The 17,240-nt window shown below is 57.5% G+C and overlaps 1 protein-coding gene across 2 annotated transcripts in view; it reads left to right on the top strand.

Annotated features, from left to right (window-relative positions):
• GLI2 (GLI family zinc finger 2) overlaps window positions 1-17,240 on the top strand; it is a 218,996-nt gene that overhangs the window by 189,639 nt on the left and 12,117 nt on the right. For both annotated transcript variants that reach the window (XM_051848775.3, XM_051848774.3), the window contains exons 5-9: window positions 1,303-1,488; window positions 8,984-9,185; window positions 10,835-11,045; window positions 11,394-11,516; window positions 14,188-14,322. In XM_051848775.3, coding sequence (XP_051704735.3) covers window positions 1,303-1,488; window positions 8,984-9,185; window positions 10,835-11,045; window positions 11,394-11,516; window positions 14,188-14,322 — 857 coding nt within the window. The remainder of the gene's footprint in view (window positions 1-1,302; window positions 1,489-8,983; window positions 9,186-10,834; window positions 11,046-11,393; window positions 11,517-14,187; window positions 14,323-17,240) is intronic.

Here is a 17,240-nt window from a genome sequence, read left to right as displayed (position 1 = left end):
AGAGAAGTCCTCAGCCTCATCCCCAATCTGTTGAGTGTTGCTGCATTTGGAAAAAATGACTTTGCAGGTGACAGTGAGTTAGGGCTCTGGAGTATAGATCCTTGTGACTATCCTGATGGGCCCTAAATCCAGTGACAAGTGTCCTTCTAAGGGACACCCAGAGGAGACAGCCACATGGAGTCAGTGGCAGAGTTGGAGGATTCTGGCGTGGGAACTGAGTGTTGAGATGGGGCTCCCCTTGGCAGGATGGGCTTGGAATTGATGAAACGGCATGATAGGCTTAATTTCAATATAAGCATCGGTGGTAGCTCCAGTAGCACCCACCTTATTCTGGTCATGCCTCATGAGACAGCAGGGCCAGGTTCAGCATCAGAGGGGACCTGGCTAATTGCATGGCTCCGACTCCTGCATGGGATAGACCAGAAACCCCAATGCCTCCCTGGCTCCGGGTAAGGTTACTGTGGGAGCTGAGAGAGCAGATCGGGCCCACAGAGCAGCTGTGGGAAGAGGGCTGTGCTCCTGGACTTTCTGTGTGCTCCATGTGCACCAGCCTTGAAGCCTTGTTCCTGCAGGAGGCCTGGAAGGTTTGTCAGCCACCGCCAGACGGGGTGCATACGGGGCCCCGATCGGAGCTCCAGGGAAGGCTTCCCGGGAGGGGAAGGGGGACAGGCCAGGACTCTGTGTACAGGAGAGAGCAGGAGGGGGAACAGGAGGACAACAGCTTGTACACGCTGATGCCTCTGTCTGCCAAGCACACCCAAATTTGCACGGGTGTCTGCCGAGACGGGAGCAGAGCCTATGGTGTGCAGTGGGGAGGAGCTCACTGTCTAGATCGAAACCCCGAGTCCCATCCCGGCTATGTCACTTCCCCGCCATGTAGCAGGACCCTCGTCTGCTAAGTGTGGCCGACAGTGGTGTCTCCTGGCTCCCGTGTTGCAGGGACAGTGGGATTTCCCTCGGGGGACACCCAGAAGTCCCTGGCTTCCGTGCCTGGCGGGATCCCGCTGACTTGGGGGTGGGCTTGTGTCTGGGCTTCTGCAGGGCCTGGAGCGGGTGGAGGGAGAGATTGTGTGTGACCCTGAGGAGCGCCGAGGCCGGGTTTCAGGTATCCCATATTGGCAGCACCCTCCCAGCCCCTGCCAGCATGCAGGCTGAGCCCCCAGCTGAGTGTGGACAAGGGAGGCGGTGAGGGGAGACCCTGCCCCAGGCCAGGTGTGTGGGTCTCTTCTCTTTCCCTTTAGCGAGCAGAGGTGCCGCCCTGTGTCACATCCTGATGGCTTCTCTCTCTCTCTCTGCCCACAGTGGCCCACGAGCACCTGAAAGAGAGGGGACTTTTTGGCCTCCCTGCCCCAGGCACCAACCCCTCTGACTATTACCATCAGATGACCCTCATGGCTGGCCACCCTGCGCCCTACGGGGACCTGCTCACGCAGGGCGGGGCTGCCGCTGGCACACCCCATCTCCACGACTACCTCAACCCAGTGGAAGGTGAGTGCCGGGCGGGGTATGAGTGTGACTGCCCAGTGGCGGGATGGGGGTGGGGCGAGAGGAGAAGGGAGGGGTTGGGGTGGGGCTGACTGTTCCTGCTGGGAGGACCCGGCTTAATTCTGTGCTGGCCACAGCTGCTCTCCACAAGGTGACGGAGGCTTTGGGTGACACTTAGATGTCAGTCACCGCACTTGCACCTGTGTGCTCTCTTTCTCGATCCCTCTCTCAGCCACTCGTCCGCCCTTGCCGCAGGGGCTTCCCGTGAGCCTCGGTGGGGTGTCAGTGCATGGAATATCATTGGGTGGTGTGATGAGGGCCTGGTGGAGGGATGCAGTGCACTCCAGGAGCCAGGCCACAGGCATGCAGTGCGAGCTGCTCACCGCTGCCGTGTACAGAGCCTCTCACGGGTTGCCCCAGGCCAGCTGGAGAGTGGACAGAGGCAAAGAAACCCTAGCTGAGAGGGGTCAGGCCAAGCAGGTGTCCAGTGACTGAGCTGCGTGTGTGCCCATGTGTGTTGCATGCATGGTACAGGGAAGGGTAGGGATGAGGTAGAGGGGGAACCGCTCTGTGCCAGGCTATGCCTTCTCCCTCGTCACTCTCAGCCACCTTTTGAGTCAGGAATCACAATACTTTAAGATGACCCAATTCGACCTCAACATCTAGTGGTGTGCCAGGGTCATCTGCTCTCCCTGACCAGCCCATGCAGGGCCAGCTCGGCCAGATGCAGCTGTCCGGGGCAGATGGGGGCTGAGGGGCACAGGGGACAGGCGCTGCAGTGAGCAGACCTGCGTCAGCCCTGAGCCGTGCAGAGTCATTGCTGAGATAACAAAGCCTGGAGCTGGTGGTGAGACCAAAACCAGGACGGGGCAGTGACCCAAGGCCCTTTGTGGCTGTGTAGACTGAACACACTGTATGACACAGCGTGCATGAACATGGCCAAGCCCTGACAGTTGTAGCCATCTGGAGAGTGAACCAGCAGATGGAAGATCTCTCTTTCTGCCTCTGCCTCTCCTTCTCTGTAACTCTTTCAAATAAATAAATCTTAAAAAAAAAAAAAAAAAAAAAAAAAGCCAGGGCTGGAATTTAATCCAGGTCTCGCATATGGATGTCAGGAACCCAACTATATGAGGCATCACCCGCTGCCTCCCAGGGGGCGTGTTAGCAGGAAGCTGGAATCAGGAGTGCAGCGGGGACTTGAACCCAGGTCCTCCAGTATGGGTATGGGCACCGCAAGCAGCATTGTAACCACCGTGCCAAATGCCCAGCCCTGCTGTTTCTTGTATACAGCAAGCTGGAAGTCCCGCTGGGTCCAGGGGCAGGTCTGACCTGGAGCAGGCCCCCTGTCTCTAAGAACCTGAACCCAGAATGGAAATTTGTACATGAACTGGGGGAGGAAAGTACTGGGCTGGGAAAGCAGCTGTTGGCTCCTAGTCAGCCAGGAAGGGTGTGGGGATCAACTGTCCCCTGGGGGTGCTCAGTACTCGTCAGCATCTGAGGAGACCCAGAGGGGTGGGGAGTTGCGCTGGCCAGTGGGCAGGAGACCTCCCAGCTCCCATCAGCTGCTGCTGACCAAGCCATCGCAGCAGCACCCCCAGCCATCTCTGCTGCCAGCATGCGAGCTTTACTGGCTGCAGGGTGCAGCAGGCAGTGATGCCAGGCTCCGGAGCTGCCCGAGCGGGAATGTCAGTTTCCCAGGTGCAGGCATGGACTGGCGGGTGCCGAGTTCCTCTTAACCATGGCTGTCAGGATCTTTCCCTCTGTTTCTGCTCACTTATAACCCCAGGAAATCAGAGTCATTTGGGATTAGCCCCTGTATCTGTCACCACTGAATACGCTTGCTTCAAACCATGTCAAGTCACAGCCAGAACCTTTGCTCCAGTGTTTTAAGATGTTCCAGAAACTTCCACTCGGCTCTGATGCCTTCGTGGGCATGTTACTTCCACGCGGCAAAGAGGATGCCCAGGCCCACGCTCAGCTGGCCTGAGCCTGCCTCTGTGGTGTGCCCAGCCTCCTTCCTCCCGGTACAAGGTGCCAATGGATCTTCCCGTCGGGTTTCTCCTGGCTCACAGAGACAGCGGGGCTGGCTGGCAGCACAGCCTGGGGGAGCACCTGTGGAAAGGTACTGAGTCTCTCTGAGGCCACCAGGAAGCTGCCCATACAAATGACCTTGAACATGCAGGCTCTGCACGTGTGCTAGACCTCGAGAGTTGCTGAGAAGTCGAGAAGCATAGTCCTTCTCTTTCTGTCTCTCTCATACACTCATGCATCCAGCTGTTTTTTATTGAGCACCTAGTCTGTGCGAGGCTCAGGTGCAAGTCCACGGGGGCCCGTTCTCACCTGCCACCCCATCCACCCCAGCCTCCTTTCTCAGCGTCTGCCTTCATGTTCCCCGCAAGGAGGGAGCGCTGTAGACAAGAGAACTTTCTGGAAGCTTTGAATATCAGACTGTGTAGGATACTCCCTGGGTCCTGGCCTGCTTGTTACCAATCAGCAGTATGATTTCACCTTACCCAGTTCCAGCCGCACACTTGTGGAGGTCATCATAACTTTAAAATAGACGTATCTTCTTGCGTAAAGGAATCTGAAAATGGAATTTCTGTATCTTTTCCTGCAATGGAAGGCTGTCCCACCCTCCCTGGCTCCTGGGGTCGCAACAGCCCATTCCCCTTGTTCTTAAAGAGGCCTTTTTTTTTTTTTAAGGTTTATTTATTTGAAAGGCAGAGTTACAGAGAGGCAGAGGGGGATAGAGAGAGAGAGAGACAGAGAGAGTCTTCCATCCACTAGTTCACTCTGGCTGCGCCAATCCCAACTCAGGAGCCAGGAGCTTCTTCCAGGTCTTCCACGTGGGTGCAGGGGCCCAAGGACTTGGGCCATCTTCTACTCCTTTCCCAGACCATAGCAGAGAGCTGGATCGGAAGTGGAGCAGCTGAGCCTCGAACCAGTGCCCATATGGGATGCTAGCACTGCAGGCGGTGGCTTTACCCACTGCGCCATGGCGCCGGCCCCATAAAGGGACCTGATTTGTAGCAGGAAGCAGAAGAGCGATGCCCTCTGGGAGGTTAGTGGAGAACCAGTCAGGCGCTCCCAGGCGCTCCTCCTGCCCTGTGGCTCTCTGGGGAATGGAGAATGCAATGACTGTCCCTGGGTGCTAAAGTGGCCGACGAACATGGGTGATTTAAGTGCAGAACGAGAGCATCCGCGCCCCTCCCTGCACCCGGCGCATTGAGAAGATGGAGATGTTTCCAATTGCAATGTTGGCCGGGTACGCCTGTATTTCCTCCGAGCTGTATATTTTATTGTCATATTGACACTAATTTGACTGCCATGTCACCTCCATTCTGACTCCTGTTCTTTATGCTGCCTGCAGATCCGGGCTTTTTTTTTTTTTTTTTTTTTTCTTTTACACAGAAACCAATTACATTGATCAAAGCACAGAGAGGCAGGAAGAGCTAGGAGTGGAGGGAGGGGGAGGAGCTCAGGCAGCAGGTGGAGGAGGGCAGGGCTGCTGTGGGCAGACTCGGGCTGAAGAGGTGTGGGGTCATCTGGTAAATCCGCACGCACCAGCGTCTGGATTGCCCGCCCCAGGTGGGGAAGCTGAAGCCGGGGCCATTTGTCCGACTTCCTCCCGTGACCAGGAAGTGGTGTTCCCGGGACACTTGGCACTGTGGCCTAGGTTCTTTCTGATCCTCCAAAAGAGAGGCTGAGGGGCTATGGAAAGGAAGTGTGGGGCAGGTGCAGGCTGTCAAAGTGGACGTCCTCTGAGAGTCCGGATGACATTGGCTGTGAAGGGTGGACCGCGCCAGAGATGTGCCTTAGCCACTGAGAACTTGGCCCTGGGGCCCCGCCACACGGCTGTGTCCTGCTGTCCCCAGCCCTGCCATGCCATGTGGAGGAAGGTGCTGGGTGTTGAGATGACTCCTGGGTCCTTGGGCTGGGTCAGAGCTCCCTCCTGCTGGCCCCAAGCCCGGGTAGGTTCCTGGGTGCACAGGCTCCAACCCCAAGGGTGATGCAAGTGCTGTTAGCCCGCATCTGCACCAGAAGCTGAATCAGAGATGTGATAGACATGCCCAGAGTCTCCCAGTTGAGAGTAACCCAGAGGGCCAGAAGCTGGGGCCAGGGCTCAGGGTACCGCCTGCACCTGCTGCTGCCCCAGGGGCAGCCATGACCTCCCTCTTGGCTTCTCAGGGATTCTCCAGGCTGATCCTGCATAGGTGGGCCCTCTACAAGTCCTGCCTGGTGCTGTGGGTACTGTGTTCAGGTCTCACCTGGACGGTGAGCCCCAAGAGGGCAGGGCTTGGTATCATTCTTGCTTCTTTATCCCCACAACGTCAGCCACACTCCCAGCACACATAAGGGACTGGTGGATGAATGAGTGAGAAGCAAGATTTGGAGGGTGACACGGGGTCCCAAGGTAGGTGCCGGCGGGAAAGTGTGGTGTCAGCATCGGCCAGGTGAGGGCGGCAGGTTGCAGGTGGCAGGTGTCCCGGTAGCTGGCTGATGTTGGAACAGGCGCATCCACAGATGAATGGACGCTGTGGCTGTGCCTGTACCTGGTCATAAATCACAGGAGAAACCCCGGGAAATGAGTGCCAGGCTTTTCTTTCTATTTAGTCATTTATCAAGGGAAGAGCACATTAATAAACATATTTCCCAGAGGGGTGGGAGTAACAGAGACGAATACCACTGTCAGATTTGGACTGCTTCCTCTTGTTAGGGGCGCCCGAGAGGGCTGGGATCCAAATAGGAGCAGCCAAGTCTTTTTCAAAAGTGTGTGACAAAGATGTGTGCATTTCTCGGATCCTCACCATTGCCCCTTGTAGCTGCCCATTTGCCACTCAGTTTGTAACTAACAGGAGCCTTTTTGAAGATGCACTTTTGTGTCTTATAGTTTCCTTCAAAGTGAGGCACGAACTCAGTAAATCGAAACTGAGTAATTAACCACAGGCTCTGGGGGCTGGCGCCGTGGCTCACTTGGTTAATCCTCTGCCTGCGGCGCCGGTATCCCATAGAGGCACCAGGTGCTAGTCCCAGCTGCTCCTCTTCCAGTCCAGCTCTCTGCTGTGGCCCAGGAAGGCAGTGGAGGATGGCCAAGTCCTTGGGCCCCTGAACCTGCCTGGGAGACCAGGAGGAAGTACCTGGCTGCTGGATTTGGATCGGCGCAGCGCCAGCTGTTAGCAGCCATTTGGGGGGTGAACCAATGGAAGGAAGACCTTTCTCTCTGACTCTCTCTCTCACTGTCTAACTCTATCTGCCAAATAAATTAAAAAAAAAAAAATACACAGGCTCCCCCTTGCCGATCTCAAGAGACCTTCCGGCCCCCAAAGTAGTATTCACAGCCCCGTTGCTATGGGGTGGCTGCTAGGGCTTAGGCACTTGTCCATGGCGCTCCGCCTGTGTCTTCACAATGTCCCTGCTAAACAAGTCAGCTGCCCGCATTGTACAGACGGGGCAAAGAGAGGCTTGGGGAGGCTTCAGCAACAGGCTTGGTGTGGCCCCGGCATAGGCTGGCTGACTGGCTGTCCACCCCATGGTTGTACCTCACTGAAGGGCCTCTCCTCGTCTCCCTGGGCACAGGCACCGTGGCGGGTGGTTTGGCATCCCGTGCCTGCCCTCCAGTCCCGGTCCCCACCTCCCCTAGCTGTGCGGCCTTGGACAGGGTGCTTACTCCCACACACACCCCCTTTGCTTTGTCTTCTGTGGAGCTAGCAGGAGCCCCTCCTCAGGGAAGTTACTCTGCACTTGAACGCGCTCAGACATCAGCGTCCGTGATGGAGGCGTCGGTGGAAGGGACTTCCGGCAACTGTGGTCCTCCCCTCCCTCAGCACCACGTGGCCAGCCCAGGGCGCCTCCCACCTGCTTGCTCAGCCAGCTCTCTGCATGTTTCTTATTTTTAAAATGTATGTGGAAGTCAATGTGAGAGAGAAAGAGCGAGCTCCCATTTGCCACTTTGACTCTCCAGATCCCCTGCAACAAACCAGGACCTGGGAGCTCAGACCACATGCAGAGCAGGGCTCCTTCCCCTGCTTGCTGCCTCCCAGGGTCAGCATCCGCAGAAAGCTGGAGTCGGGGGCCAGAGCCAGGTGTTGAACCCAGGTACCCCGATATGGAACATAGGCATTTAACTTCTAGGCTGAATGCTCATGCTACCAGTCGCTTTTGTGTGTTGGGGATGTAGTGATCAGATGGGAAAAGATTGGAGATCCTCGTTCATGAAGGTGAGCCACAGAAGCAAGTAGGTAACCCCCACAGGTAGCTGCAAACTCACCTGTGCTACCCTCTTTTGGAGACAGAGACCTGAGCATTGGGTAGATACTGCCCAGCTCAGGTGACCCAGTCAGGGAGGGCTTCCTGGAGGAGATGACGACTCTGAGCACCCAGGATGGAATAGCATGGCAGGCAGAGAAAGCCACATGGGCAAAGGCCCTGTGCAGTGACACGGAGGCAGACCTGTGCGGCTGGAGCAAGGAGAGAGGGGGCAGGAAGGAACGTGAACCCCCATGGGGACCCCAGGTGGGCCTTCGTCAGTGCTTTGAGAAGATTTTGGGAAAGGCAGGGCCGTGGGCCACGTGTTGGAAAGCTCTCACTGGCCCTAGTAAGGGAGGGGGACTGGACAGCAGTGAGCCAGGGCCCCTGGATGGATTTGAGTGAGTGGTGGGCCAGGCTGGGGGGGGTGGACGCTGGGAGACAGAGGGCTTGACCAGGGGTTCTGGAGCCGACCTCAGTGAGCCCAGTGGTGCAGGAGAGGAAGGCGGAGTCGAGAGCCCTGCACGGGGAGCCCGAGACGGCACAGGTCAGGAGAGTGGCTGCTGGGAGGCACTGAAGCCTGTGGAGAGGATGCAGCCCCCTGCCCGCCCCGGCCCTCTCCACCTCTCTGAATACAGACGCCAGGATGCTGAGTCCCTAGAAAAGCCACATCTGGCTTCAAGTCCCCTGCCGCACAGTGACCTTGAGCAGGCCGTTGACCTCCCAGGCTGGTAGCAGAGCATGGGGGGGGGGCAAGAATCCAGGAGCAGACACCTGTCCCAGCACCCCCACAGAGGGCGTCTGGTGCTGTCCTGGGACCTCCTTCAGAGAGGGAGGTCGCACGTTCAGCCTTGGACGCAGCCCGTGCCATGTGGCCCGCAATGGTCCTGGTCCCTGGCCTAGAGCTGAGCTCCTCAGTGGTCCACGGTGTCATAGGCCGCTGAGGTGCTCATGTCAGGTCAGCTGCCTTGATTGCTGTCACGCTCTCAGCATGGCTGGTTTCCAGCTCTGGTCCCTGCACCTCAATAGTAAGGATGCGAGTGGGTGCTCAGTGCTCATGGTCATTTGCACCAAAACCTTGAGTATTCCCCAAATCCTTGCCACTTCCGGTCGGTGCTGATCCATCCCCTTTCACGGATGAATAAACCAAGGCCAAGAGAAACCTTGCCCAAGAGGCCCCCCCCCCCCACCTACCTGTCCCCATTCCCCGAGGCTGGTGATGCTGACACACTTCCTGTTGGCTGTCCCGCAGTGTCTCGCTTCTCCAGTCCACGGGTGACTCCCCGCCTGAGCCGCAAGCGGGCGCTGTCCATCTCCCCGCTCTCAGATGCCAGCCTGGACCTGCAGCGGATGATCCGGACCTCGCCCAACTCGCTGGTGGCCTACATCAACAACTCCCGCAGCAGCTCAGCGGCCAGTGGCTCCTATGGGCACCTATCGGCTGGCACACTCAGGTGAGCTGCGCCGGGACCTGGGAGCCAGCCGGGTGCAGGTGGGCAGGGAGGGGGGAAGAGGTGTGTGTGTGTATGGGTGTGTAAGGAGGGGTTGGCTTTTCAAGATCAGGAGAAAGGCTTGCATTTGTCAATTAGCTTTTTTGCTGCTTCAAAGCCGACAGCGATGAGATGGACAGGTGCCTGTGTTAGAGTGCAGTGGAAGACGAGGGTTCAGTCGTGACATCAAGGGTGTTGCAGGTCAAAGGAGGCTTCTCTAGGGTTTCCCCAGCCAGCTGTTGGGCCGCATCAGAAATGGGCTCACGCCCCAGACAGAGCTCTTGACCAGCAGCCGGACTCCCACTATGGCCAAGGCATGGCACCAGACCTCACTGACACTACTCCTCCTCACTCCCTGCAGAGGGCTCAGACCCCGGAAAGCCACATCCTGCCCCTGCCCCCTCTGATAGAGTGTCCAGAGTTTGGCCCACGGGCCCTGAAATAAAGAGAAGACAGCAAGTATGCAGTGGCGTATCCCGCGGAGTAACAAGTGGCTCCAACACTTACCAGTTTTGAATAGAAAGCCTGTTTTACCCTACCCTGTCACTGAGGGTCAGGCACTGGAGCCTGGCAAAGCCCTGGTCTCTCGGACTCAAAGCTGCAGCTGTTGGGGGAAGGCTGGACTGGGCCCCGGGGCCTCCTTTACAGGGAGCGAGGGTCCCTCATGGAGCTGGCTGCAGGAGCTGTAGTGTTTAGTCAGTCCATGAGCCTGTCCATAGGGCTGTGCGAGTGTGCTCACCACACGGAGGCCGTCTCCCCACCCTTGTGTGATACAAGGAGCCGGGAGGAAGCCCAGATGTCTCCCGCATGTTGGGCTCCTGCTGTGGACCGAGCAGTCCATAGGCAGGTGGCGTCCCTGAGCCTCAAGGTGCAACAGGAGTTAAAGACGGGGTAGTGCGAGCTGAAGGGCTCAGGGCCTCCTTCCTGGTCAAGGAGGCCTTAAAATAGGCTTCGGAAGCTATGAGGGGGTTCAGCTCTTCAGAGAGCAGTGAGACATGGTGCATTTCATGCATCGAGCACTGGGGGTGCAGGACTTGGGGGTGAGCTGGAGCCTGGCACCTGTTGGGGACCAACCTGCCTGAGGGCAAGCCAGAGCCTGGGGCAGCACTTAAGAGTGAAGCATGGGATGTATTTTTTCTTTTTCCCATTTTATTTGAAAGGCAGAGAGAGAGAGAGAGAGAGAGATCTTCCGTCTGCTACTTGATTTCTTAAATGCCTGCAACAGCCAGGGCTGAGCCAGGCTGAAGCCCAAGGCAAGAGCTCCATCCTGGTTTCCCACCTGGGTGGCAGAAGCTCAAGTCCTTGAGGCAATGATCTGTTCTCCTCCCTGAATGTGCATTAGCAGGAAGCTGAATTGGAAGCCGAGTAGCTGAGACTCAAACCAGCACTGCGGTGTGGGGCGGGGGCATCCCAGGTGGTGACTGAAGCCGCTGCACCAAACACCGGCGGCCGCCACCGCTGGTTCCTGAGTGGGAGGAAGCCGTGGTAACAGTGGGACTGGCAGCCCGCTCTCAGCCTGGTCCTCTGGGCATCAGGGTCCTCCCAGCCCAGGAAGCCTCAGCCTGACCCCCCTCCCCCGCGCCTGGCCCCTCCCCGTCTGCTCTCTGTTGCAGCCCAGCCTTCACCTTCCCCCACCCCATCAACCCGGTGGCCTACCAGCAGATCCTGAGCCAGCAGCGGGGCCTGGGCTCGGCCTTTGGACACACGCCCCCCCTGATCCAGCCCTCGCCCACCTTCCTGGCCCAGCAGCCCCTGGCCCTCACCTCCATCAGCACCACTCCATCCCAGCTGAACAGCAGCAACTGTCTGAGCGAGAGCAGCCAGGTAGGCAGGGACAGGGTGTGCAAGGGTGGGGGTCCCCATTCCAGCCCCCAGATTATGCCATCTCACACTGGAAACTGGGGATGGAGCCTGGGCTCAGCCATGGCCAGCTCCCCGCCCCCTATCCCCCACCCCAGCTTCTCATTTTCCTGAAGTCTGGGGGTGAGGGGGAAGGGGGGAGGGGCAGGGGCAGCTGTCTGATGGAGAGGCAATCCTGGCAGCCGGGTTCTCAGCTCTTGCCCCAGGCACGGCCCAGATGGTCTTTGTGGGGAGATGGGTGCACTCAAACAGTCTGGTGTGGGGGGACCCTGGCCCTGTGTGATGGGCCGCCTTCTGCACCCCCACCCCCAGAACAAGCAGAGCAGCGAGTCCGCCGTGAGCAGCACTGTCAACCCCATCACCATCCACAAGCGCAGCAAAGTCAAGGCTGAGGTCGACGGCCTGCGGCCGGCCTCCCCACTGGTGCTGACACAGGTAACCTCAGGCTAGGACTGGCAGGGAAGTGGGGTGTGGGTTGGCCTCTTCTGGGTTGGGAGCCTTGGGGCCTGGGAGGCATGGGTGGCCACCTGCCTGAATGAATGAATGAATGAATGGATCCGGGAGGGTGAGCTGTGATCTTCCAGCTGCCATGTTCCCAGCATCTTACATATTCAACGTGCTCACCTACCTGTGCGAATGAATGAATGAATGAACGAGTGACCGGATGAACTTGAGTGGTGCTGTGGCTGTCTGCCTACGCGAGTCGCAAGTGTCCCCTGAATGGCTCAGGCCTCACGAGTGTTCCCTCTTTGTCTGGAACGCCATCGCCCTCACTGCTGGCTCACCCTCCCATCTGGGTCATAAGACGTACATCTCCTACTTGCCCAGCCTGGCCCCCAGGTCACACCAGGGTATGTGTTGTGGGCACAGCCATGTCCTCTGTGACACTGTGAGCTTTGGAGAGGTGCCACCTCGGGGAGAGGTCGCTGATTGGGCCCCTTGTCCCCAGGGTTTGCACAGAGCCCAGCCTGCAGTCAGTATGATGAATGTCATTTGGAGGGTGTGCAAGACGTAGTGACAAGTGCAGAGGCTGATGGCAGGGGCCAGTGGGGAGCATTGAGGAAGAGAGCAGCCCCCAGCCCCGGGGCAGGCCTTTGCAAAGGTCTCTTTGGAAACCACGACCCTTTTTCTAACTCTGGGGCAGCACCCAGGCAGTCGTGCAGAGGGCGTGGCGTGCCTGCTGACCACACACACACACACACACACACACACACCCGCCCCAGCCTAGCCCGGTCTCATCCGTTGCTGCAGAAGCTCCAGCTTAGATGCCAAGGATGCTTGGGGCCTCCCGGCCTGTGTCCCCTGCAGCTGCCTGACCCATCTTTATCAAAAGTGCCAGCCATCGGGGCATGCCTGGGCGCTTAATTTTCATGAAATATTGGGGCTTGTTGTTGTCAGGCCAACAGAGGGGTCGGTGACACTTTCCTTGGTCTCCACATGATGCATGGTCTCCATGTGGCCGGCCATCATCCAGGGCTGTTGAAATAGATGAGGACAGCACACAGATCCTGGGAAGATAAACACAGTGGAAGCATGAAGACAGGGCCAGAGCAGGCACTGAGCACCTGGGCCCCCACACCCCACGCCCCTGCCCCCCGCCAGGCGGGCCCCCACGCGTCGGCACAAGGAAAGCCGTTTATCCCGAGCAGGTTGTCTCTGCGTCACTCACTGCCCTGATCCCGTGACCAAGGACTCCCGGCCTCTGCTGATGGATGTCCTTTCTGCAGAAGACCCTCTACCCCCTGACCCCTGCGTCGCAGGCTGGGGTGACGACCGGGCCCACGGTCCACAGACGTAGTTCTGCAGCTTCCCGGCCCCCGAGAGGCCCTCTGGTCCTCCCTCCCCAGGCTCTCTCTGCAGCAGCCCCTGCTTTGTAGCTCTGCAAGTCAGGAGGCTTCCACTCCTCTGTTCCTGTGGTCCTGGGCCGCCCATGGAGCTGCTGTCCAATGCATCGTCCTGCTCCTTTGTCAGAACAAGTGGATCAGCAGGGAGATATTCTGAAAATAACCAGGGGACCCTGCTGGAGGAGCCATGGGCAGCTCCAGAGAAATCAGTCGGAGGTGGGGGCGGGGGCGGGGCGAGGGCGCCCAGGTATTCGCTGATTTTACAAAGAGACAAGTGTGTCACCATTCTGGAGGTTCAAGTTCAAGATAGAGGTAGGCATTTGGCCTCGCAGGTGAGATGCCAGCTGGGATGCATGCATACTGTATCCGAGTGCCTGGGTTTGAGTCTGATTAATGTGCACCCTGGGAGGTAGCAGGTGATGGCTTCAGTTCTGGGGTCACAGCCACCCAGGTGGGACTCCTGGACAGAGCTCCCAGCTCCTCGGTGGGTACTTAGGGAGAGAACCAGCAGATGTGAGCACTCAGTCCCCCCACCCCCATTTTTCTCACTCCTCAAATAAATAGACTTTTTCAAATGTAAGTATTTATTTATTGGAAAGAATTACAGAGAGAGAGAGGGGAGATGGAGAGAGGTCTTCCATCTGCTGGTTCACTCCCCATATGGCCACAAGAGCTAGGGCTGGACCAGGCCAAAACCATGAGCCAGGAGCTCCATCCAGGTGTCCCACATGGGTGGCAGGGGCCCAAGCACTTGGGCTGTCTTCTGCTGCTGCTTCTCCAGGTGCATTAGCAGGGAGCTGGATCAGAAGCAGAGCAAGCCAGGACCTGAACTGTCTTCTGGTAATGGGATGCCAGCATTGTAGCTGGCGGCTTACCCCTCTGTGCCACGGCGCCAGCCCCAGGGTCTGTGTTTTAGGGCAGTCGCAGGGGAAATGGTGCTGGGAGGAAGTGCAGAGTGTATTGGCCCAGCAGCGTGTTGAACAGGCTGATGCGTGGTCCTGGGTGTGAATCCGGGAGTGTGGTGCATGCCTGAAGCAGAGGGAACAAAGTGAGAGCCAGGATTCTGAAGACCAAGTGGCCTGCTGGGCTGCATCACACCTGATGTGTGTGAGTGTGTGTGTGCACTGCCTGGCTCTCCATGTGTGTGCAGTGTGTGCACCTGCACCCGTACCAGCCAAGGGGCCCCCAGCACAGCCTGCACAGGTGCCCAGGGCCCGGTGCCCCGACACAGCTCACACGGGCCTGTGCTTCTCCTTCCCCAGGAGCAGCTGGCCGACCTCAAGGAAGACCTGGACAGGGATGACTGTAAGCAGGAGGCCGAGGTGGTCATCTACGAGACCAACTGCCACTGGGAAGACTGCACCAAGGAGTACGACACCCAGGAGCAGCTGGTGCACGTAAGCCTCGGAGCACCTGCGGCCTGCTCACGGGCCTTCCAGGCTTGCTGCTGGGAGAATGTGCCGGAGGAGTAGCCTGGCCCCCCTCCGCATAGTCTGCCCTAAACAGGGACCCCCAAATACAAAAGCACTATAAGCGATTAGAAGAGAAATAGGTTGATGAGAAAATCGGGGACAAGAACAATACACTGAAGCCAGGAATAGAGTTAGTCTTAGAAGCCAAGTGCTTTGAGCAGTAACACACATACACATATCTTTTTTTTTCCTGAGCTTCCTAGCAACCAATGCAAAGAAAGGAGGAAGATGAATTAAAGCATCCAACAGCTATAAGAGGATTTCAAAGCTGAAAGATGTTTTGTCTCATGGATAAAGGAGTTGATTGTTCCCTTTTGGGGACCATTCATGGGTACCCAGTGTGTGTGGGTTACAGGTGGATCGTCACCCCCAGGTTCTGACAGCTCAGGGGATCAGAGCTGGGAGTTGGTGGTGTGCCCGTCCATCGTGGTGTGCCTCTAGGCCCTTTCTGCAAATCCTTACACAGCCACATATTTATAGGGGCAGTCAGGGGCTCTTGTGTGGGTGAGGAGCAGATTCAGCATGGGCGGTCCCCTTGCCACCAGTGGCTGAGCCATTCGGAGCCAGTGACTGGGCCTCTGTGAGCCTGGCTGCTTTCTGCCCCTTCACAGAGGGATCAGGCTTCACTGTCCCCATGCTCCATCTTGCTCATGAGCGCTCAGCAAATGGCAGGTGTTCTGTACCTTCGAGCTCCCTTGCCCCTCCTCCTTCTCCTCCTCCCATCTTCTCCATCCAGGAAGGAAGAGAAATTCAGGAAGCTCCCTGCCAGGCACACCTTGGTGAATGAGTGTCTGGAGAGATGAACCCACTAAATTAGGAGCTGTGTTGCAGGGATGAGCAGACGCGCAAGCACGCGTATGTACATGCACACGCACACACACGCACACATGTGGTCACGTTCAGAGACCACCCCAAAGGTGTTTACTTCTCCTTGGTCTGGGCACTTAGCTTTCACGTCATTGTTGACTCCCTCTCCATTTCTGTGACTTGCACCCTACTGCTGTGGGTTCCTCTTTTTTCTTTTAAAGGTTTATTTATTTGAGAGGTAAAATTACAGACAGTGAGAGAAAGAGAGAGAGAGAAGTGTTCCGTCTGCTGGCTCACTCCCCAAATGGCTGCAGCAGCCAGACCTGGGCCAGGACAAAGCCAGGAGCTTCCTCCTGGTCTCCCACGTGGGCGCAGGGGCCCAAGCACTTGGGCCATCTTCTACTGCTCTCCCAGGCCATAGCAGAGAGCTGGATCAGAAGTGGAGCAGCCAGGACTCGAACCGGCGCCCATATGGGATGCCGGCACTGCAGGCGGAGGCTTAGCCCACTATGCCTCAGCACCAGCCTGTAGGTTTCTTCTGTACTTGGGTTTCTCACCGAGGAAGCCAAAGTCTCCCAGCAAGCCTGGGGCGGCTGATGCCGGAGCTGGGAACAGGGTCTCCCCTCATCCCTGTGACACCCTGTGGACCCGCTCTTTGGGGTCCACAGTGGAGGAGAAGGGAAGGGACAATCAGAGCAGTGAGCTGTGGGACGGATCGTCTCAGATTGAAGGCAGGGAGTGGGCTCAGGCAAAACCATGGCCAGGAGGATGAAAAAGGTGGGCTCTCTGTTAGGTGGCTGCACCCCAAAACAGGCAGGGAGTTTCTCAAAGGCACGGGGGCCCCAGCTTGGGAAGGAGCTCTGGATGTATTTTTAATTTATTTACTCAAGAGGCAGACAGACGGCCAGTGCACAATTCCCTCCCCAAATGGCCAAAGCTGGACACAGGACCAGAGCCAGGAACTAGGAATTCAATGTGTATTTCTTCCCACGTGGGTTGCGAGGACTATAGGAACCATGCCCTGTTGCCTCCCAGCGTCTGTGTTGGCGGGAAGCAGGAGTCAGGGGCCGGAGCTGGGGCTCCAGCCCAGGCACTCTAAGAGACACAGCCGTCCCACCTGACATGTTCACCACTAGGCCAGACACTTGTCCTAGAAGGAGAGCAGCTTAGCTTCTTCCTGCGGCCGGCACTGTCTTAGTGGCTGTGGGTACTCGCCCTGACCTGGCCCTGGAGCGATCATGCTCCTTTGTGGGAGGGGAATGGGGCCCCTTTGCCAGCTCTCTCTCTCTCTCTCTCTCTCTCTCTCTCTCTGCTCTCCGGGAAGATGGATGGAGCAGGCACACAGGTGAGCAGGAGCTCCCTGTGGATTATCAACAAGTTGTAGCTAAGTAAACCCATAAGAAGAACAGACAAAGGCATTGCCAGGAGCCATCTTGATCACTTGGAGGGCTTTTAAGAGGAAAATGGGGCAAAGAGGAGACAGTTTTTCTGGAAGGTGAAAACGCTGTGGACTCTGCCTGTCCTGGTGGTGGTGTCTGTACGTGTGACATTTGGGTGCTGTGGTTTTGTTGTCTTGTGAAGCAGCAGGTGCTGCCAGTGCCTGGCGCTCAGCTCTCAGGACACCTGGCCGGTTGCAAAGGCCCACGGCAGCAGAGTCCAGGAGAAAGACCCCACTAGCCCCAAATGCCAGGCACACGGGCACTTTAAAAAAAAAAAAAAAGAAAACTTATGTATTTGAAAGGCAGAGTGACAGAAAGAGATCTTCTATCTGCTGGTCCACTCCCCAAGTGCCTGCAGCAGCCAGGGCTGGGCCAGGCCAAAACCAGGAGGCGGGAACTTCCACGTGGGTGCCAGAGGGCCCAAGTACCTGAGCCATCTTCTGCTGCCTTCCCAGGTGCATTAGCAGGGAGCTGGATCGGAATGGGGCAGCTGGGGACTAAAAACAGCACTCCCTTATGGGATGTCGGCACCACAAGTGGCAATTTACCTACAGTGCCATAGTGCCAGTTCCTGGAGACGCACGTTTAAAACAATAG

This window comes from Oryctolagus cuniculus, chromosome 3, assembly GCF_051225735.1.
Source record: "Oryctolagus cuniculus isolate XC-2025 breed Fujian yellow rabbit chromosome 3, ASM5122573v1, whole genome shotgun sequence".
Taxonomy (NCBI): Eukaryota; Metazoa; Chordata; class Mammalia; order Lagomorpha; family Leporidae; genus Oryctolagus; species Oryctolagus cuniculus.
This window is presented reverse-complemented; position numbering and strand designations above follow the sequence as displayed.